This window comes from Protopterus annectens, chromosome 1.part0 (genome assembly GCF_019279795.1).
Source record: "Protopterus annectens isolate FY-2018-M chromosome 1.part0, PAN1.0, whole genome shotgun sequence".
NCBI classification, from domain to species: Eukaryota; Metazoa; Chordata; order Ceratodontiformes; family Protopteridae; genus Protopterus; species Protopterus annectens.
This window is the reverse complement of record NC_056725.1, coordinates 1525679882-1525704155: the sequence shown is the minus strand read 5'-3', so window position 1 is coordinate 1525704155 and position 24274 is coordinate 1525679882. Positions and strand designations below refer to the sequence as shown.

The window sequence follows — 24274 nt, the reverse complement described above, 5'->3', positions numbered from 1 at the left end:
TTTGGAAGGAGGGCTAGGGTCCAAATGAATAATTCTATTCACCCAAGGGCCTTGTGTGACAGCCATGCAATTTTGAAGATGAAGAGGAAAATTATCACCAAGCTGCCTTCAGAGGGGAGCAAATGGGCAAATTTTCAGGAACATTAAGAGTTTGTTGGAGAACAGACCTCTAAACCCTTGGTTTTGTTGGCCACTTCTGCCATTATATTTGCCCTCTCTGCCATGGGGGACTATGTGAAGAGGGATCAAAGAAAGTCTGGGATGTTTTACAGCAGAGTAGTTTTCCCACCTCTAATTCATAGAAAGATCATGGGGGGGGGGGGTGGTACAGAAAGACTCAGACAGCAGAAAGCATTGTTCATTTTTGCTTGCTCTTCTTCAAAGTATCCTTAACTTTAGGACCAAAAAGGGATAATCTGTCATACAGACCATTAATGAAGGATGCTTTAATGTCTGAAAAGTCACAAAGTCTCAACCAGGCATGATGACAGACAGCAGTGCCAGTGCGTGCTGCCCTTAAAACACCATCTGATGCATTAGAAATGAGTCTCACGGCTGAGTTCATGACAAAGTGTAGGCGAAATCTGGATTTCCATCTGTGGTCTTCAAGGGGATTTCAAAGTCTTTTCTGCAAATTTCCTCTGAAACATGAAAATATGAAAAATGTTCCCGGTGCACAGACTCTCTTCCAACAGTGGTCTATGGCCCCAGATTCTCTATCAGTGGGATGAGCCACAAACTCTGACAGCTCCTTTTGTGTACTACGAACAAAGACCACTGGGAGACGAAGAACTAAACCACAACTTTAATATGAACCAAAACATAAAAAATAAAACAAACAATACATGTGAAGTGCTTTTCGTCTGGCTTAGTAGCCAGACTTTATCAGACAAACCACAAATAGAATCCATACTTAATATAGTGAATGAAGCCCCTTTTTTGTGGTTGCAGCAACCTCAATGGATTCCACAGCACGGCCTCTGTCCCAATGAGGATAATCCCTGGGTGGGAGTAGAACCTAATCAGGATTTCTCTACATTGGTTCCACCACATCTAGGTACTGCTATGACCTCTGTCAGTTGGCTGATTCCCCTTTGTTTACACAATTCCATGGGCTCAAAGTTCCATCTTCATGGGGAGTACAAGGGTCCATCCCCATCACTGAGGTCCATCTTTGGTAAGAGATTCCTGTTTAGAATCCAAATGCCTCTTCTTGCACTTAAAACATTTTCTTGTGCACTTTGGGGGGAAATCATCTAAAGAATCAGAGGTGTTCCTATTTCCCTACTGCGTGGAAGGATTGAGACCCCCAAGGTTGGATTGTCCTTGGGATGGCTGCATGGTGAAACCTAAGTTGCAGATAAGACAAGTTGTCCAGATGTAGCCAAAACCAGTTCATGTTGGTTTGTATGCAAAAATCCTCTGAAAATTTTCAAAGGCCAAGTTTGGAGCTAACAGTACCATGGAATACTTCATCTGGGCAGACTCAAAGCCTGAACTGGATAGATCAGGAGAACGTTCCCCCAGACCCGAGGTGTTGAGCGAATCAGAGACCAAGACCACTGCCAAGCAGTCAAAGACAGGAATGGACCTGAATGAGTCTGATCAAAGACTGGGTCTGAGACTTTAACATAGACCACTCAGCTCAAGGACGCACCCAGCTCTGAAGATTCTAGATTCAAGTGAATTGGATACACTGCTGGGACCTAAACTGCTGGAGCTGAGAGGCGGATGACCAGAAGAAATCAGGGCTCTAAAACCACCTGAACAGATACTGGAACCATGTAAGAAGCAAAAGTAAGGGGAGTATGAGATTCAGCTCAGTCTGTCCTCTGGGAAGAGGGTGACAAACCACCCATATATTTCTAAGCCTTCACAAAGGCTCTTAACTAATTCCAGTCAAATTCAGTGACACTCCAGGAGGAGCTGCAGAACCTTGCAAAAGCTACAGTAGGAGATCTGGATATTACGAACCTAGAGAGCTCCCTCTCAAATATCACAATCTTGGGGTCAGGCACCTTCTTCAGAGAGTAGTTTGGGATGACTTATCAGCTTGGAAACTGTTAGCAAAGTTGAAGGTCTCAGAGCAACAGGAGTTGCAGTCATTGCAATTGAGAGAGACGACACTGAGGATTTAGAAATCTTAGGCTGTGATGAAAAGGTCTTAGCATCTGCAGGTCTCTCCATATTCTCTATCCTTATTCCTGTCCTTTTCTTTCATCTTTTTACATTCAGAAATCTGTCTTAGCTCCTCTGAGTTGCTGAGAAGTGGCTGAAGCAGGGGAAAGCATGCCTGAATCTCCCACTGTGGCAGGGAGAAGACTCTTAATTATGAACTTATTCTTATGATTCAACAGTCCCCCAAGCAAATAAAGCACAGATTTCTCTCACAGAATTTAAATATTCTAGGCATAAAACAGCCCACACACTACTGATGTAAGTCCTGAGGAGGTATCTTATGCCCACATTTTAGACACTTAAAGCCTGAAGCTTTCACCACATTAAGAGATAGAATAATACAGAATAAGAGGAATATAAACAAAGTCTGAGTGCCAAATGAGCTTAGGTAGGCTCCTGAAGAAGAGAGACAGAAATCTGTTAAATGGACCAAAGTTATCAAAGAGTCGGCAAATAAGATCTGGGTAGTATCCCTTGTACAGCACTGTGGGAGAGGGATGCACTGGAAAAGTTCTGATGAAAAAGTTGAGAGCTCGGATCTGCCTTGAGGCAGATAATCCAACCAGTCGAGACAGATGAGGGCTTTACTTAAAAGAAATTTAGGAAATCAGCAGTATTTCACAGACATACAATTCATACCTTTAATAGGAGGCTTGCCCGTGTCCCCATTGACCTCTTCTCCTCTCACAATTTGCTTGTAAGCATTAATAACTTGTGTCAAGTTGTCATTAGCTTGCAGAATTTCAGCTGAAAATGTTTTCAAAATAAAAATCTGTTAAGTTCATTTTAGTAATATAATGTTTTAAGTATTTATGCAGGAAGACATCTCTAAAACTTTTAAAATATTTTGACAAAGTAAATGCAGAATGTCATACACTTGTATAAAAAATGCTCATCTGTAATACATTTTTTTATGAGTATGTGGTGAATGACAATACAACACTTGGAATTAGCTCCTCAACACCGAGTGATCCAATACAGCTTGCAGAAGTCAAAGTTGATTTCAGAATTACCAAAAAAAAAACAGAACTTAATTGCCCTACACAATACAAAGTCACGTCATGTTGCAAGTCACATGGAGCTCTAGTACCTCAAGTGACAAATCTGCATTAAACTGTGTGAAACATTTTTTCAAGAGCTGACTATCAACTGTATGCAGATCTTTCCACAGCACCACACGAGTACACACTTTAATCAGCAAGAAAAGTACAAAAGGATCTTCTGTTCAGTATGGTATGTATACCTCCTGCACTGAAACATTTATGTACACAATTCTGTACTCACCATAATGGTGGATCAGGATAACAAGCCCATCCCTGTCAAACAGCATGATTCAAACCACAAGCTGTCAGGCAGCATAGCATCCAAACATCCCTGACTAAAAGTTCCACTCTTCACCTCAACTCTTCTCCAGCTCTCAAATGCGCCACTCAAAGCAAAGTGCAGCTAGCAGCAATACTCAAACTCCTACCTCCTGAACAGGACTGCCAAAGGACAAGAGAAGAGTTTTTTGACAAGGACACATCTGCTCATCAAGCTCTATCATTATGGTAACTGCAAGACTTTTGTATCTGGAATGAGGAGGTCCATTCTCATTAAATAGCAAGACACAGTCCCAAGCTTAACTTCCTGGGTAGTCAAAGGTAACATAACTTAAATAACTGACACTGAAGGAAAACAAACTCTCCACTTCCCCCACCTCTCTCCATGAAATACCTACTAGCATACCTCCCCCCAAAGCTATTAACAGGCAGCAGGTCCTGGCAGCACTCCCTAAGGCCAAAAACATAGCTCTTAATGGGCCCCAACAATAACCCGGGATGCCTTATAAATAGCTGGAAATATGACCTCAAAACAGTCTCTGTACCATAAGACTGAAGGACTGCAATGGTTATCCCACTTACCAAGGATGGACCATAAGCAGACCCAAGAAACTACAGATCTATTAGTCTGACTAATCAAGTATGCAAAGCCATGGAATGAATTATCATGGAAATGATCAACAGAGATATAGGCAACTTTCAGACAATGAACCCAACCCAGTTTGGCTTTGTCAATGGAAGATTATGCCCATTAAACCTGCTATTCTTCTTTGGGAAGGTCATCAAGGTAATGTATGAGGGGAAATGGTGCTTACCACCTACCTGGACCTGGATAAGGCATTCGATACAATACCCCACTTGGGTATAGGTTCACAGGTGGTAACTGGGTTATTGACCCGGAAGTCTTTATAAGCCTAGCAGTATGTGGCCAATGCAATAGTGGGGAAACCCAAAATTCTACCAGGAGTGGGGTTTGAACACATGCAGATACACATCCATTGGATCTTAAATCCAAAGCTTTAACCACTCTGCCATCCTGGTGTGACAAATTCACTTAGCTGAGCATAAACCCCTACATAACTCACTGGATTGTCAGCTGGCTCAGACAGTACCCAGGAATTCTGGATTTGTAAGACCACCTCCACTAAGAGAACAGTTAACAGCGGGGTACCTCAGGGCTCAGTGCTGGGACAGCTCCTATTTGACATCTACGTCTTGGAGGGAAAAGCTAATGTCAAGGGCCTTTGGTTGATCAAGTGTGCAGATGACTGCAAATTGGGAACTATCAGACTGAAGTCTACCACTCACCTCCCAGAATACTTATGTGCAGATTTTCCTTGGTTGGGGACCACTGCATTTTGGAATATCTGCTTTTGACCATGCCAACCCAGGACAGAGGTGTCTGTAGTGACAAATCACTACAAGGATGGGGAGACAAAAGGGGCAGCCCATAGGAAGACTGGGCAGCTACCAATGAAAGCGGATCCAGCAGGGTCTATATTACATAGTCGAAAGGTAAAAAGAGCAAACACTCTTATCGAACACTAAAAGGCAAGACTATTAAATATTCAAGACATGTAACAGCGATTTGTTTTCCCAGTAGTGCGATCTTGGAGTTGGTATACTTAAATGGGGGGGGGGGGAGCGAAGCCCCCTACTTTACTTTGTGTTTGGATTTTTTATTTTTTTTTTGCAGAGCAACAATTTTTTTCCCTGGGAAAAAACCTGCTATTCGTGTCTTCGATATTTAGTGATTTCGCCTTTCTGTGTTCGATAAGAGAGTTTGCTCTTTTTATCTTACGACTAAGTAATATAGACACGACCTAGCATGCCCTGGAAATTTTTATTTTTGAAGACACCAATCTGAAAGCTGATATCACTGTACTACAGCATTTACTGGAGAAGGATCCTCATGGGAAAGCTGGCATGAGGGGTCACATGTAGCGCTGGTGGTACAGCAGCAAATGCTCAATGGCAAAGATACAGTTCTACCGGAGTCTGGAGTGACAGACACTGAAGACAGCACCGAAGAATCCTGTCTAAGGAAAGACATGTCTTGCAGGACAGTTTCCCCAAGGTGTATCCAAATAAATACAGAGATGTGTGAGAGCTCCACCTGGGACACTGCAATATCCACTGTGATTCACAAGGATTATAAAAGGTGAAAAAACATATTACTTGAAGACAGCACCGAAGAATCCTGTCTAAGGAAAGACATGTCTTGCAGGACAGTTTCCCCAAGGTGTATCCAAATAAATACAGAGATGTGTGAGAGCTCCACCTGGGACACTGCAATATCCACTGTGATTCACAAGGATTACAAAAGGTGAAAAAACATATTATTCAAAAGTTAAAAAAATAATCCATCACAAACTGAAGAGATCATAAAGGTAATTTCAAGTTTCTAAAAAAAAAAAGAATTGTTTTGTATAAAAATAATTTTTCTATACTCTGAAGTATAAACACATTAATATTTTGATTTTTGTAATTAAAATTCAAGATGCAGTTGCACCTTTGCCTTTGACTGTAGGAGCCCAGCCTATGGGCATTTTATAGGTAACTGCACAGTGACAGTCCCTAAAAATTTTGAGAAAAAGTTGACATTATGAAGATGCAGACATGTGTATACAAACAGTAAAAAGCCCCCCAAAAAATCTTTGATTAAGGGGCAGTCTTTTACAAAGGGTCCAGTTTATAGAGAGTTAAAATGGAAATAAAGAAAAGAAATAGATTCTTTCATGCAGTGGCTCTGAACAAGTGATTTACTAAAAAAGACTTGGTTCAGAGATTCACATTTCAAAGAATTATTTAGTTCTGAAATTAAACCAACATTAAAGTAGGTTTTTGACAGCTTCTGTTTATTTTAATCTTGAAGAAAGCTGAAAGTTACACAAGTCAACTGACTGGTAACGTGTTGCAGCTTCTCAACTTCCTAAAGGCATTCTAACCTGAACTTTATCCTAACTTCAAATGATAATCTCGACTGTTTCAACATACTTTTGTGAAATCTGTAGAGGAAAAAAGAACACTGGATAAGTCCATACAAACTGCTCAACAACTTAGCACAAGAAATCTGGACAAAGCCTAATATAATGGAGGGACAAAGGCCCAAAAAATACAGCCATATTTTAAATACTGATTACTCTTATGAACTTAGAACATTGCTAGAATAACAACACTTCTATTAGCATGCATTTTCTGAAAGATATGAAGTCTGAAATTCCAATGCATGTCATTATTTATGGCTTCAATCATCAGTGATTTGCACAAATCCACAACATATTATGAGGAACAGACCAAAAATATGAGGCAAAAATCTAGGCATTCTGTGAAAATCTGGAAAATTCAGAGGTATGTACTTACATTCACTGTGTTGGGCACAGCTGAACGGCTTTCGGGGGGGGGGGGGTTAACAGAATCTCAGCCAGATGCATGCATGTCTAAACAAACAAAATATGAACCAGCTAGTCAGTGGGAGTGGTAAGCATCTACCACAAGAGGAGAAGTTTCTGGCCCAGAAATTGCAGTTTACTGGCCGTTTAAGCAGCTTTTCCCATCTCTTTCAACTTTCTGGTTTAAAAGTCCGCGTTTGTGCTTTTCCCACCTTTCTTGTAACTAATCCAGTCCAGATACAGATTTGCTGTATCGAGGACTGTTTGTAAGCGTCTGAGCGGTGCCAAAGTCTGCTCTTCAATTTTTCCCTCCGAAATGCTCGTTCTCTCCTCTCCTGCACTTTTACTAGCTCATCAGTTTAGCACTCTACCAGACTTCTTGTAGCAATTATTATAGCACACAAAAGAGCTACCAGCACTCAACGTTTACAAGGAAACTGCTCCAGTATTTATTATTAATGCCCACCCCTCCTGGCATGCCTAAAGGTCAGTTCCCTGTGCTTTCTCCTATTAACCTGGTGAACTTGGGCATCCTGAGGCAATGTAGCAAACTGCCTCATGTACACTGACAACCCTCTCCTCTTACCTCCCAACACTCAGACTTGTGAGAGATGCACTTATATAGCCAAATTGGAAGCCACGCACTCTCCAGCCAAGACCGGAATAGCTGGTTAAGAGAAGGTCAACACTTACACCACACTACATGAAACACATAGCTATCCAGAACACACATCAGCACTGTTTTCACATAAAAACAAAAACCACACAGCCACCTTCGCTGAAGCTCTCAATAAAAATCTATCCAAACAGCAGAGACCTCCAAGGCAGAAATGCACTCTACCACCACAACACAACACTAATCACAAGACACAACTCTCCTAAACAGTGTGCCACTCAACCAAAGCCCCAAAGGCAAAACAGCATGCCCAACACACTAGTCATAGGTGACTCGATAGTGAGGCACACTGATGTCCCATTCACTAGGTTGAATAAGGAGAAAGTCAAGCGCCAGGACCCGCCACATAACGCATGCACTCCGGTCCCTCAACAAGTACAAATATGACTCTGTCATTGTACATGTGGATGTGAATGACCTAAGACGTACCTCCCTGGACTATAAGAAGAGAGATATGGAGGAGCTCTCGGATTCTGCAGCCCAGGCGGGTATGACCCTAGCCCTGAGCAGGATCCTACCATCACCCAGAATGATACTACAGTACAAGCAGAAAATGATTGATTTCAACAACTGGCTATGTTTCTGGTGTCATTCTAAGGGGATGCACTATCTATCTGCCTGGGATGACATGACTGACAGACCTAGATGCTTTGCAAGAGATTGCCTGCATCTGTCACCCCTGGGCTTCCGGATATTGGCCAAGGCTCTTGGCGCTACTATAGTGCCTTTTTTAGGTGGTGTTCCAAAGACCAAATTACCACTGTACTAGCTACAAACAAATGCAATGTGAGGGTCATTCGGCTCAACGCTAGAAGTCTAAATCTGAAAATGCACTCACTCGAAGCACTCCTTAAAATGGAGAACATCGACATTTGTGCTGTAACAGAGACCTGGTTCAAGGCAGCAGAAAGGATCCCTGCGGTACCAGGCTATAACTCATTCTACACCTTTCGGCCCCAGAACTTGGACCGAAGCTCCAAAGGTGGTAGTGTTTCCATATTCATAAAGGATGCGCAAACTTCTAGACTGGCACCCCAACATAATGCATCCGAGATACTTCACGTGCAGCTAACATTGGGAAAGACGGTGATTCAGGTTGTAGCTTGCTATAGGTCCCCAACCATGTCCCAAGACCCACACTCCACATTCCTAAGCACCCTGGAGAATATTAGGGTCCAACCTAACACTCTTATACTGGGCGACTTCAACTACCCCTCCATTAACTGGGAAAACTACTCGTGTACCAGTACACTTGCCCACCGCTTTCTGGAATTCATTAATTCCAATGCCCTGGACCAGCTCGTTCTTACTTCCACTAGATGTAGCAATATCCTTGACCTGGTCATTACTAACATGGGCGACCATTGCTTTACACAAATAGTCAACTCCTCTCTGGTTAGATCCTACAACAAAACTAATCACCTTGGAAATACGCATCCACCCCCCCCACACACACACACAAAGGTAACCACCATGAAAAACTTCTCCAAAGCTAACTTTGGGCTCCTAAAAACAGAGCTAGCTAACTTCACGGCACCCACTCAAATGGAGAATAGTTGCATGACTGCCAAATCATACACCAATGCACTGTTATAACATGTACACAAATGCATGGATCTCGCCATACCCAATAGAAGCAAGATGCTCTCCTCCAAAAAAAAAGTAAGCCAATCTGGCGGTCCCCTGCCATAAACAAACTCTACAACAGAAGGAGCAAACTTATGTGGAATAAGGTGAAGACCCAAAACTGGAAAAACTCCTTTATCAGTCTCAACAAAAAGTTGAAATCCCTTATCAAATCCTCTAAAGCTAGCTATGAAAACAGAATTGCAGCAGATAGTAAAGACAACCACAACGCCCTTCTATAGTTGTGTAAAGAATCTCCATGGCAATACCCAGATTTGCTCAGAGCTACTGCACAATGGTACCTCCTATACAGAGCAAACCGATATTGCCAATATACTGGCCGGCAGATTCAGTGCCAACTTTACTCCCAACAAAGGACCAATCAAAATACCAGTGGATTGCCAGGCACCCAGCATTACTGCTGGACAGGTTAAAACAGCAGTGTCCAAGGCCAAGACTACAGCTTCTATGGGACCTGACAATATCCCTGGCTGTGTTCTACATGAACTACAGAGTGAACTGGCACCTCACCTGTGCGCCCTGTTCAATCACAGCCTCACTGTAGGCTTTGTCCCTACCGAATGGCACACTGCTACAGTCATCCCTCTCCACAAGGAAGGAGCGACTACAGACCCCGGGAACTATCACCCCATTAGCCTGATGAGTCTGATATGCAAAGCTATGGAGCGTATCATGATGGACCTAACAAACAAGGATATAGGGAATCTGCAAACTATGGATCCTACACAGTTTGGTTTTGTGAAGGGTAGATCATGCCTGCTCAACTTAGACAACTTCTTTGAGTCAGTCACCGGAGCTGTGGATGAAGGCAAGGTTGTTCACGCAGCCTACCTTGATCTGGCCAAGGCCTTTAATACCATTCCCCACTCAGGAATCATAGAAAAACTCACTACGCTAGGCATCAACCACTATATCATTAGGTCGGTTGCAAACTGGCTCACAGATCGTACCCACAGTGTAAAAGCAGCTGACTCCAAGTCAGACTGTTAACAAGTCACAAGTGGAGTCCCACAGGGTTAGGTCCTGTGTCCTCCCCTATTTGGTATCTACTTCTCTGAAGTCCAGGCCAACACGAAGGGATTCTGGCTGACAAAGTTTGCAGACAATTAAGTTGAGAGCTATTAACTCTCGAAGTGATGTTGACATCCTACACAAAGACCTCAAGGAGACCAATGACTGGTGTCAGAACCATGGCCTTAAGCTCAATGCCAAAAAAAAAAAATGTGTCATCGTCCCCCTTGGGAAAAACCCAGTTCCTTGAATTACCACATCGATGGTAGTCCACTGAACACAGAAGGCATTATAAGAGATCTAGGAACACAAATTGACAGTAACCTCTCTTTTGACCACCACATTGCCACTGTGGTCAAAAAGCCCTTCTATGAGGCACATCTCATTGCTAAGGGTTTTGCATCCGGAAGAAAGAGGTTGTTGTCTCCCTCTACTCTTCCCTCATTACGCCAATCATTGAGTACAATGCCCCATTTGGCATGTACCTCACTAGACACCTGCAGCAACTGGAGATGCCACAAAAATACCTCACAAAGAGGATCCTAGGCCTTAAATACTTGTCCTATATGGACAGGCTCAAAAAACTCCAACTATTCTCTGTCTCATATCGCCTACTTAGAGGCGATCACTGCTTGACTTACAAAGCCATGTCTGACCCAGCTCTGTTAGAAATGCTACATCTAAAGAAATCCCAATACCTCCGCACCACACACTCCAGAAACCTCAACCTCATTACCACAATCAACAGAACATGCTGGAGGGACAGGTTCATAACCCTGAGACTGCCCATGCTATGGAATAGACTTCCCATACATGTCAAGCAGAGCACCTCACTGGCCCTCTTCAAGAGAAATCTTGATGAGTGGATGAGAAATAGAAAATTCACCCTGGGGATCACTCCAGTGGCTTTACTTGACAGAGGCACTAGGAACTAAGGTCGGGTGGCACAATGCCAGGGTAATCTTATGGGCTAGGTTTGCAAAGGCTCCTGGGCCATTAACATACTACACACCTAGTGAGGTTTGTACTTTTTCTTTTCTTAATTTAGATTCAAGCATATTTAAAAACTATATCTAAGCTGTGTGAAATAGCAGTGAAATGCAGTATAAGCTACACTACAGAACTGGATTTGTAAGAACTGAGTTGCTAGAAAATTTTGCATTTGTTCTTTTATAAAATAAACAGAAACAAACAAATGTCTTTATTCTGTTGGAAAAATGCAGCAGTTGTGGAAAAGATGTTTCTGATTATGGAGAGAATGAATTATTTGCCTGTACTTGTGGGAGTCTTTAAAAAAGGGAAACAGGAAATTGAGCTGGTAGCTGTACAAGGGGGGCCAGGTGCTGCAAACAGTTAACAAGACAGCAAGGTTTTCAATATACGAGGAAAAACTTAAAAACTCTTAATCCTATGGTCTCGGGGGGGGCTGTTATTTAAGTCAGTCCTGCTCTACACCTTGCTGTGAACACCTGTGGAAGATCTCTCTCTTATGCTTGTATAGTCTTTTGATAACTTAAGCTAACTTTTCTTTAAATTATACTCAAGCATGTTATTTACACACGGTTTGCTATAGTTTTCATTCTAAGTATCCTGGGTATTTCTACTCCTCTGTGCAAATGCATATACCCCTCTGCACATTTCACTAGCATTACTATTAACATTTTGCTATATTTGTCTTTACTCACTTTTATGATTGTGTGGTTATCACTATTTTTCATGCATTTACAACTTGGTAAGGCATCATTTAGCAGTGTAGGGTGTCAAAAGGCTGCACTCTGCTCCAGATCAGACTATTTGGTACATTATCAGTGGTGTGTTTTTACAGTTGTATTTGAACTGGCATAACTAGTGGATCCCTATCTAGTAACGTGGGTGGTGGGCAGACCTATCATGCTGGTAAAAAAGCTATGGGGAAATAAGACAGCAATAATTTGTTTGCAAGGTAGTTACTGCAGGTAAAGGACACGGAGTCACTGAAGCTCAGAGTGATGAGAAAAGGGCCTACAACGCTAGGATAAAAATCAGTTCAGAAAGTAATTAGTGTGGAGTTTGTCTGGGATTGGGTGATGAATAAGCATACTCAATGTATGCTCTAGGCCAGGTTGCATTTAGTGAACTGGTTAGCGAATTAAATTATTGTGCATCTTTTCAACTTTAACCACTCAGGTTTCAGTAATGTGTGATTCAAGACAGTATGCTTCTGGTCATCAGAACTATTTGTGGTGAATAGAGCATATCCAAAGACTAAAGCCCCTACACCTCATCACCTCATATATGGGTGCCCAGTGCTGGTTACTGTAAGCCCCCCCCCCCCCCAAATGAGTAATAGTATTATGCAAGTACCTTCTATAAAACAAAACAGAAAACATTTCAAGATTATTGTGGTTTTCATGTCATAGGAATAAAGTGCAAGATATGATCCAAACACTTCCTAAGATTGACAACCTGAAAAAAAAATGAAAAAAGTACACATTTGTTTGAAAGTGAATGGCAAAAGAGCATCCAAATGATTATATAGAATCACTGGTGGTACACACCAGTAAAGGATCATATATTTAAAACTATTAACTAACGCAGCAAATTTCTCAGAATGTGTGATGCCATCAGCTGCATAATGCAGTTAAATAGGGATTACAGGTGCAGAGATGTTTATAAACAATTTTACCTTAATTTAATATACAGAAAAGTTCAAATACCACCCACAATGAAAATGGAGTACAATACAAATATTAAGATTGCGCCAGTGAATGCCTCCTAGCAAATGGATCAACTGCTTGTAAATGTAAAACCATACATTAAGCAACCTTTAGATTAGATTCATAGGTATTTACTAGGCTATCTGTGAAGACCTTAGGAAGCCTAGCCTTATAGTTAAATGGTAGATTTTAGCACTTACATTTTCATTATGAATAACCCAGAGGTGGGCAGAACAATGACCTTTTGGAACATTTACTTGCTGCCTTTACTGATAAGCTGCATGGGTGCTAAACCAGTGTGAATTTGCAGTTTACCATCTATTCATTCAAATTATGTTTGAATGTAGTAAGAAAAGTATTTGACTTTTATGTGGAGTGAAAGACTGTTCCACAGAAGAGGTATTCTCTGTGATACCTACCTGTCCAACATGTTCTATTTATGTTGCAAAGGGAGTTTTTCTTATAAAAGAAAATTCAGAGAAACCAAGGTAAAAATGTTGGGACCTACTGAAAAAAAAAAAATCAGGTTGAAATCCATACATTGAATCTGAATAACACGCATAAAACACAGGGACCAAGACTCAGATGGTAAAAGACACCAATTTAATCACCAAAAACTAAAAACATACATAAAAAAGGATGACAAGCGCTTTCGGAGAATTCCCTCCTCAGATCACCATTCATAAAAACCAAGCCAAATTAATACTATTGCTTATCCTTAACCAATCTGAAGACATCATTCAGGCCAACACCCTCTGATCTTAAATAACACTGGCCAACAAGGACAAGCCCATATCAGGCTAGAGTCAATCAAAATTCAATGTTGAAGTCTACGTCCTCTCAGCACAGGCTTTAGTGGGAGGAGTGCATTCAAACCAGGAACTTTATCGACTTGTAAATCGGCTATCCATTGAGCTTCTGCCACTTCTGTGAAGTTATGTAAATCACCTCCTCTCCTCTTTGGTTTACAGGTTTGTAGCACTAAGAAAAAAAACTATGCAAAGGGCGTTTATCTTTATGTTGAAACAAAGCATTGCCATTTTTCTTCAATCTGATGTCACTTAAATGTTGCAAGATGCGATCTATTAACCTCCTGTTTGTTTTGCCTATATAAAAACTAATCCAGGCATTGCATCTTGCAAGATAAACTACATTCTGAGTGCAACAGTCAGCATATAATCTTGGTTGGTACACTTTCACAGTCAGAGGATGTGTAAAGCTCTTAACATCAGTAATGCGATTACATGCTTTAGATTGCTACAACAAAAAGTGCCAATCCTGTTTGAACCACCAGAATCATTAATGGGGGATAAAATATTATTGCAAAGCAAATGTTTAAGATTCATACTGTTGTTAAAAGAAAATGAAGGCTGTTCACCAGCAACTGATTTAATCCGATTATCAGTAGTCAAGATCTTCAATCTGTAGACCGAACAGGAGAGGAGATGATTTACTTAACTTCACAGAAGTGGCAAAAGCTCAATGGATAGCCAATTTTCAAGCCGATAAAGTTCCTGGTTTGAATGCACTCCTCCCACTAAAGCCTGTGTTGAGAGGCCATAGACTTACAAATTGAATTTTGATTGACCCTAGCCTGATATGGGCTTGTCCTTGTCGGCCAATGATATTTAAGATGAGAGGGTGTTAGCCTGAATGATGTCTTCAGAATGGTTAAGCAACAGTATTAATTTGGCTTGGTTTTTATGAATGTTGATCTGAAGAAGGAATTGTCCGAAAGCACTTATTAATTTTCTATGTATGTTTTTAGTTTTTGGTGATTAAATTTATGTCTTTTACCATCAGAGTCTTGGTCACTTTTGTTTTATGCGTGTTATTTGAATTCATGGACCACATTAGACTTTTCCATCGCTAGCTGTTTTTTTACTTGCTTACGTTGAATCCGACACAACCATAACAGCAGCTGCTGGAGACTTTCTTGGGGGAAAACTAAAAATGGTAACTAGGTTTTTAACCAGTGTACTGATTGATCCAAGAGGAAAGAAACCACACAGGAGACATTTGTCCCACAAAAAAGCATCCCATTACCTTGTTAGAAAAATGACAAAACTTAAGCATTTATCTTCTGCAGAGATAAAGATTTAAGAAATAAGTCCCCTCCAAGATCCACCAAAAGAAGGAAAAACAATCCAAATGCCTCTAGAACTTATGGCATCTGCCAAAGTACTGCATACTGTAAAGCTGACAGGGTGAAGTCCCCTTCCCTTTGACCATAAACTTACAGCACCTTCTTCAGCACAGTGTAGATGAGAAACATCCTATGGTGCAGGAAAAGCCTGAATATTTTAAAGCCATTTCTAATCTATACGTTTTCCCTTAGGTACATGCACAGTCTGGTATGCAATGGATATCATGAGCCCTGCTCCTTGGTAAACTCTAGATAAGTTTAGCACACAGTCAAACATCAGTTGTAAACATCTGAGATGGATGGACAGTGAAAGGACTTCCACTCATTTGCAAGACACACCACTTCCTAGCATTTAATTTCTTTGAGGACAGAGACACAGATACAGAATTAGAGTAAAAACAGATATGTTCATACATATCTGCTGATATGAGAGTGAATCCTTTTTGGTGAGTGTGCAACTGGGATAGCCTTCCTTTCTTTCTCTATCCAGTTGATATTTTCTGAAACTTCATTGACTAGTAGTAGGCATGTTCCCTATAATGATGCACCACGCCACACTAGTACAGCATGATTATTCCCTGAACTTACCATTTCAGCTCAATCCCTGAGCATATTACTGTACATGAATACATCAAATACTTGCATGACAGAGAACCCAAAAGAAAGCCTCTAGATGGAAGGTGCATCCATACACAGGTGATGGCAGAGAGGAAAGTAAAACCCAACAAGAAGAGAACTCTCACTTATCTGATACAGTAACACAATCTGCTATATTAGATACTGTGAACTCCTCTCAGTAGGTTAAGAAAATAAGAGAGCAGGGCTGCAAGACTTCCAAAAAGAGACAGCCCTGAAGCACTGATATACCAAAAGCCATCCCACTCCTGGAATCACAAACCAAGCAATCACGAGCATCACCCCCTTTTTCTACAAGGGGTTGTGGTGTTACATAAACTATTGCTATCTTGTTCAATTTGGTGCTACTCTCCTGCCATATGATGGTCATTCCTGACTGTCCCAGGTCTTTTCACGCAATCCATCCATCTCTTTTGCTAGATGTCATTTCCTCCTGGCTTCTTTCTGTCTCTCTGAAATCATCTTTAATACACTGCCTTTCTCTTTCTTGCACATATGCTTGAACTACATCAATCTATTCTCTGACCTTCTTTGCATCTGGAGCTACTTTGGCTTCTACTCTGATGTCCTCATTTCTTCATCTGTTCCACAGCATACGCCCTACCACAAGTTTCACAAGTACCTTAACCTTCATCATCTCTAGCTTCCTAAACTGCTCTGTCTTCACTGCCAGGTTTGTGTATTATACAGTAATACTGGTCACACCACTGTTTTGCTCACCTTACTATTCACCTTCTCTGGCATATTTCTGTCACACACTAGCCCTCACACTCTTGTCCAGCTGGTTGCAGCCTCTCTGGTTCTAGCTTTGATCTCCTCATTCAAACTTCCTTTTTTCTTTAACCACCTCTCCCAGATGTTTGAAGCTGATAACCTGTTCCACTATTTCCCCACTACATCAACTGTCCTCTTCTGATTTCTCTCATTCACTGGCATGACAGCGGTCTTGTCTGTACTCACTTTCAACCCATGTGCCTTCAGTTTTACATTCCATTCTACTACAATTTGCTGAAGTTCTTGTTCAGAGTCTGCTCGTAATGCCACATTGTCTGCATAAAGTGATGGGCTCACAGCTGAACCCTGATGCATATCTACTCACCCGGCAGCTCTTCTGCGAGTCTGAACTTTATTTATTTTATTTTACATTTGTTGACCGGGCTAGTCTAACTGGATATATGTCCATTTTCAGTAGAGGCCCAGGGAGATAAGCTCCAAGAGAACAGATATCAAAAACAAACAGCTTATATACACACAAAATTCATAAACACTATTAACAGGTAAAAAAGAACTTTAAAGGAATAGAAACTTGGTTTGTACTTTTGCCATTGGGTCCATGTATGCAGCATGCATTAATTCTACAATGTTTCTGGGACTTAAAACCATCACAAAATTCCAGAATCATCTTTCCTGGGCCTATATCATATGCTTTCTACAAGTCAGGAATGCCCAGCTAAACCCTTCTCATTTCTAGCTTCTTCTCAGTTCTCTGTCTCACTGCAAACAACTGGTCAGTTGAGCAATTCAACTCCCACCTTACTTTCTACCAATTTGCTTATTCATTTATCAGTCACCCTTCTCCAGCACATTTATTTGCAGTAGAGCACAAGTTTAATACCTCTACACTGCCCACAGTGGTGAATGTCCACTTTGTACTTGTACACCCTGGCACTAGAATGATTTCCTAATCACATGGGATACACCTTTCACTCCACACTACTAGGAGTATCCTCAAGAACCATTTCTCCCCTAATTCACCCAACATCTTAATCATATTTAATGTGATCTCATCTGAGCCTCTGTTTTCCTTAGTGCTGTTTCTTCCTCCTCTTATCATAGGCCATGTATGGGAAAGTACAGTTTCTGTGAGGTTTTCTTCATTCAGAAGCTGCTGGAAGTATACAAAATTGCCTTTGATGTCATGTGGAATGGTGTGCACACTGTTGCCAGCATCCCTTATGAAAAATATCTTATGATCATCTTGTGTGTCTTTGCCTTGCAACCTGATATAACTTCTTTGTGCCACCTGCCGAGTCACTTTCCAAAAGCAGGTAGAGTGCCTTTGATGCCTTCAATTGCTCTCTCTGTTAGTCAACCAGTATTTCTTCCAAGCTTGAACGGTCTTTTCTGCTTCTACTTTTACTTGCACTTCTTTATTTTGGTAACTTCCTGGATTTCTGCATTCCAACATCAGCTTTACTTTTGCATCTTATTTCCATATCTGGCTTGGCTGTATACCTGTTCTACAGTCCTCACACATATTGTCTTGAGACACTACTATTCTACACAACCACCTACTTCCTCTTCTTCACAAGGTGCCAGAGCCCAGAGTTTTCCCCCTGCACTTCCAAGGTCTACAGCCTAGTCTGTCGACCTCAAAATCCTAGCAATATCTAGAATAAAACTGATGACCAAACATCAAAGCACAAATATCCATATAACAAAATTTTGAAACTAGCACCGGAATTGCTCTTGAGGAATCAGCAGTGAAAAGCAGTACTTTCTAATGGGTACTGAGCAAAGGACAATAACAATCCACTTTGAGAAGACTGCTTAGAAAACTGCCATCCATCCTCTCCCCGAAGCAAAGGAGACACATTCATTCACTCTTACTTAACATGTGTCCCCATTTCAAGCCGAGACAGAGCAGAGTGCTCATAAAGGACTCTTCCTCCTTTACTTTCTGCAGCTATAAATGAAGGGGCAAGACAAACTGCTTCAACAACAAAAGTGATAACTTCTTTTTCTCTGCAGAAAGTGATATGTGCTCACCATAATGTTCCATCTGTGTTGCCCATTTTCATTCTTCCTCAACCTGTGGGTACAGATCCGAACCTCGGATCCTACTTGGCCACTTCTACAGTTCAGGATCTGATTCTCGAGATCCTCCCTTGCCCATAATGTCCCTGTACTCCAAATTACCTCAGATCATGTTTGCTGAAACTGTAAAAGCCCAATACATAAATGTATAAATAGAGCATTATCATAAGATAGAGAGCAATCAGGGTTTCAAAAGGAAAAGTGGTTCCTGGAACACCTCCATAATTCTTCCAATAAGGGGCAGGGGGGATGGAAGAGGGGGAAGGCTGCAGAAGAATAAAAATGGACAACACAGATGGAACATTATGGTGAGTGCATAACTTCTTTATCTGATGTTGTCATTTTCATTCATTCCTCAACCTGTGGGACAGAGATCCCAGCTACAGAAACCTCAGGTAGCCCTAATGGAAGGATATTCCAGAGCACTGCGGAACCAAAAGCAGCTCTACTTCAAAATCCATTTAGCCAAAGTGATTTTGGATACTGGCATTCCCATTCTAACATTTGAGAAGGAAGCAAACAGCTTGTCCATTTTTTGAAAAGATTTTGCTCTATCACGATAAAAACATACCATCTAAGAACATCTAGAAGATGAGTATTTTCACCCTTGTTTTGGAAACTGGGGAATAAATCTGGTAGGTTAATGACCTGACTGATGATGTTTTTAGAGAAAGCTCTGGACAAAAAGGAAGGACTGATGTGCAAGGTCATTACCTTTATGAAAAATCAAATATGGGGGAGTTGGATGACAACGCTTGTAATTTAGATACCCTTCTAGCCAAAGTGATGGCTACCAAAAATGCAGTTTTCCAGAAAAGATATTTTAAAGTCGACCTTGGCAGAAGGTTCAAAAGGGGGGTGGACAAGAGCTTGTAACATCATGGTTAAGTCCCAAGGAGGAGTGGAATCCTTTATAGGAGGTCTAAGTAAAAAGATACTCCTTAGGAAGGACTTGCACAGTTTAGATGAAGCAAGAGAAGATGAATTGTCCCCAGTGTGATAATTTGAGATGGCTGCCAGCTGCAACTTAATAGTAGAAAAACTTGCCCCATTTTGGAAAACTGAAGCAAGAAAGTCTACAACTGCAGTGACAAGAGCTGTAAATGGGTCCAAATGTTTTGGTGAGCCCATACTGAAAATTACTTCCATTTACTTGTATAAATTTTTCTTGTAGAAGCCTTAAAGGATATTAAAATCCTTGAACTGGTGAAGAAAGCCTGATGTTTCCAGCCATCTTTGGAACTGGAGGACACCACAGGTTAGTTTTAGTCCTGGAAGATCTGGGTTAGTCTGCCCTGATGGACAGAAGAACTGGATGCAGTTCCAGCATCCACAGAGGGCATACTAAGTGAGACCAAAGAAAGGGGAAACAAACCCATTGAGGCCAACAGAGAGCAATGAGGATCACCTTGCTCTTCAATCTCTGTGCTTTCTGAAGAAACTTTGGTATGAGGGGTATGGGCGGGTAAGTATAAAGAAGACCAGAGGGCCAAACATGGACTAGAGCATCCCCCGGCGACTGTCCCTGAGGAGAGATCAGGTCAAAGAAAGTGCAGTTGTGTACCTACAATAAATGTAGATGTTCGAGTGTATTCACTGTTGCAGTCATTACACTTGGGTTATCCTGCTGGCAGGCTACCCGCAGTCGGCCTGAATTCCAAAGTCCTGGTCTGGTGTCGGTTGCTGTCGCCTCTTCCCTGACGTCAGTACGCCAGGGGTATAAAAGATGCAGCAGACGCCATTTTCTTCAGTTTTTCTTGCCTCAGATGTCAGGTGCCCCCAAAAGGGTAGGCTGTAAAAATTATGATCATAAAAAAGCATGCACATAACCTTCATCTACAAGCAAATACACCACATAGGTTGTATAGAATAGATAGGTACAGATAAGTCCCAGCAAAGAGAAAGGGGGAAGATTGGAGGGTAACCTGGACTGCAACAGTGAATACACTCTAACATCTACATTTATGGTAGGTACACAGCTGTACTATGTTCATCGTGTTTCACTGTTGCAGTCATTACACTTGGGTCGAATCCCAAAGCTGAGGTTGGGCAGCTGGGCCTAAATAGAGTTTGGAGTGGCTATGAGGCCCTGCAGAACTGCAGTGGCAAAGCCTGCTCTGGATTTAGAGTAGAGAGGTAAATGGCAGTGCTTTGTAAAAGTGTGCACTGAAGTCCATGTTGCAGCCTCCAAAATATCCTTGGTTGGTACTCCTCTGAGGAAGGCTGCTGAAGTGGCTGCTGCTCTGGTAGAATGTGGTCTAACGCCCTTGGGCACTGATTTGCCATGTTGTGAATAGCAGAAACGAATGCAGTGGCCTATCCATTTTGAAATAGTCTGCTTTGAAATGGCTTTTCCTTGGGAACCTGCAGCATATGCCACTAAGAGTTGCTCAGTCTTTCTGAAGGCTTTAGTCTTGTCCAAGTAAAAGCGTAGCTGTCTGTGTATGTCCAAAGTATGCAGAAGTCTCTCCTCCTTATTCTGTGGGTTTGAATAAAAGGAAGGCAAATGTATGGTTTGGTTAAAAGCCACGCTGGACACTACCTTAGGCATAAATGTCGGGTTTGTCCTTAGAGAAACCCTGTCCTGATGGAAAATAAAAGGTTCCACAGCCATTAGTGCCTGTAACTCTGAGACTCTTCTTGCTGAAGTTATTGCTAGGAGAAGAGCGGTTTTCCATGACAAGTATTTTATCTCTGCTGTATTGGCAGGCTCAAAAGGAAGCAGTGTGAGTTTTTCCAAGACAAAATTGAAGTCCCATGTAGGTACTGGAGCTCTCCTTGGAGGTCTTATGTTTTTGGCCCCTCTGAGAAACTGTCTTAGCAATAGATGAGAAAAAATAGGTGGTTCCGTATTGTAATGAGCTGAAATGGCAGAGGCATGGATCTTAATTGATGAGAAGAATAGGCCTTTGTCCAGCATCTCAGTTAGATATTGCAAAATCTGAGGAATATTTGGTTCAAGCGAGTCAATACCCTGCACTTGGTTCCAAGCACAGAATCTCTTTCATTTGTCTACATAGGATTTTCTGGTGCTGGGCCTCCAAAATAACATCCATAACTGCTTTAGAGAGGGGTGTGTTCTGAATTATTACATTATCCGCCATGCAGCCTGATTTAAGGTTCTGAGTTGGCTGTGCAGGATCTGATTGTTCTGTTGGGTCAGCAAATGAGGTATTAGAGGCAATGTCCAGGCTGGGCCTTGAGACAAGCTCTTTAGGATTGGGTACCAGTGCTGGCGTAGCCAGTCTGGGGCAATCAGTATCATTTTTGGCTTCTCTTGTCTGACCTTTAGGAGTACCTTGGAGAGGAGAGGCAGAGGAGGGAAGGCATATACTGTAAGGACTTTCCAGCTGAATGAAAGGGTGTCCACTTTCCATGCTTGTTTGTGATAAGTTTGAGTGCAGAATCTCTGTAGCTGGCAGTTGTGAGGGGAAGCGAATAGATCTATGTCTGGGCATCCCCATTTCCCTGTTATCATGCTGAAGATTTGTGGGTCCAGTTTCCACTCGTGAGGATCCATGAGGTTTCTGCTTAGTTCGTCTGCCAAAGTATTTGTCTTTCCTGGCAGGAATTGTGCTTGTAGATGTACTTGATAAGTCAATGCTGTGCTCCACAAAGTCATGGCTTGCCTGCAGAGGGGGTAGGAATGTGTGCCCCCTTGCTTGTTTATGTACCACATGACTGTAGTATTGTCCGTCTTTATCAGTAGTTGTCCTGGATGAAGTAAGTTCTTGAAGGCTGTCAGGGCATTTGCTACAGCTAACATCTCTTTTTGATTGATATGAAGATGCATTTGGTTTGTAGGCCATGTGCCCTGAATACATTTTTCTGCCATGTGTGCCCCCCAGGCATAATCTGATGCATCTGTTGTTAGTGTTTGCCTGGCAGTGGGTAAGGTGAATGGCTGTCCCTTGTTTTGGTGACAGGCCTGAGCCCACCATTAAAATTCCTGTTGCAGGCAGGGAATGAGAGTAATTACTGTTTCCAGGCTGTGGCAATGTTGAGTCCAAACACTTTTTAGATACCACTGTAGTTTCCTCATATGCAGTCTTGCATATGGAATTAGTAGAATGCAGGATGCCATGTAGCCCAGAGCCTGCAGTATTTTTCTTGCAGATAACTAGGTCTTTGTTGCCATGTCTTTGAAGTAAGAAGTCAGATGCCTTTGTTTGTCTGGCGTGAGATAAGCCATCTGGGCAGTTGTATTTAAGCTTGCACCCAGGAATATTATCTCTTGAGAGGGTACAAGTTTTGATTTATTTTCGTTTACTGTGTACCCTAGACAAATTAGTAATCTTTTTACAAACGCCAGATGCTGTAGAAGAATATCTTTGTCCTTTGCTTGAATAAGGCAGTCGTCCAAGTAGGGGTATATTTGAATTCCTCTGTCTGCAAAATGCAATTACTGGTGCCAGGCATTTTGTGAAGACCCTGGGCACAGTAGATAAGCCAAAGGGCAGTGCAGAGAATTGATAGTGTAGTGAGCCAGCTATGAATCTGAGGTATCTTCTGCAAGATTGTCTGATTGGGACATGCAGGTATGCCTCTTTGAGGTCCAAAGTTACAAGCCAAGCCTTCTTGTCCAGCATGGGCAGAAGCTGCTGTAGAGTCAACATTTTTAATTTTGGGACGTTCAGAAAAGTATTTAGAATAGACAGGTCCAGAATTGGTCTCCAGGTTTTGTCCTTTCTTGGTACTAGGAAAAGTCTTGATTAAAATCATTGTCCTTGCTCTTGGTGTGGCACTGGCTGAATAGCCCCCATGTCCATGAGAGAAGAGACTTGTTTTTGTGCCTCTTGCCCCTAATTGAGTGGCAGGTCTGGCATGCCTTTTGCCTTTGGAAGGGTGTGAAAGTGGAACCTGTAACCCTGAGAGACTATATTTAAGACCCATTTGTCCTGGGTGATCTTGTGCTAGTTTTGTGGAAAAAGTGCTAGCTTTCCCCCCAAGGGTGCTGCCAAAAAATAAGTGCTTGGCATTGGCAGAGGGAAGTCATTGGGACTGTTTTCTATAAGGCTGTGATTTGTGTTCTCCACTTTTGGAGGTAGAAGCACCCCATTGTTTGGGCCTGTATGAGCCCTGGGGCTGTTGCCTGCCTCTAGGGCGTCTGAATCTGCCTCTTTGTGGTCTGTCTGACACTGGAAAGGACCAATTCTTAGAGGGCCAGTTCCTGCTAAATCTGGGTGGCTGTACCTGTAAGAAATCCTTTACTGTCTGCATAGATTTTGCCTTATCCTCCATTTTCTTTAACACCTCCTCTGCCTTAACACCAAACAAAGTATCATGCTGTAATGGAGCATCCAATAATTTTGCTTTAACATGATCAGGCAGATTCTGTTCCTTTAACCAAGCATGCCTTCTAATAACAGAACCTGTAACAGCGGCCCTGCACAAGGCCTCCAGTGAATCATAGCCACATTGCAAAGTATGTTTTCCCACTTGTTCAGCTGCATGCAATAAATCCTGCAAATCTTTGTTCTCAGAACATTCAGAATTTGTCAACATTTTTTGTTTTCACAAAGACATTAAGTATTGCTGATATTTGAGTATATGAAGCTGACAATTTAAAGCCCTTACAGCCAAGGTAGCAGAAGTGTAAACTTTTTTCCCCCCATCTGTCCAAAGCCCTTGAATCTCTGTCTGAGGGGACAGGGTTTTTGGCAGAAGCAGCCTTGACCCCTTTGGGACCCTGTGAGATAGTTTCTGGGTCAGCAGCAGTGTTTTTGTAAAGAAATTTATGGGAGTCTGGGACC

At 41.9% G+C, this 24274-nt stretch overlaps 1 protein-coding gene across 1 annotated transcript in view; it reads right to left on the bottom strand.

Moving 5' to 3' along the window:
- GGA1 (golgi associated, gamma adaptin ear containing, ARF binding protein 1) overlaps positions 1-24274 on the bottom strand; it is a gene marked incomplete in the record, with an annotated part of 1948856 nt that overhangs the window by 864339 nt on the left and 1060243 nt on the right. Inside the window, 1 exon segment of the mRNA XM_044067846.1 lies at positions 2818-2925. Within this exon segment, the coding sequence (XP_043923781.1) occupies positions 2818-2925 (108 nt within the window).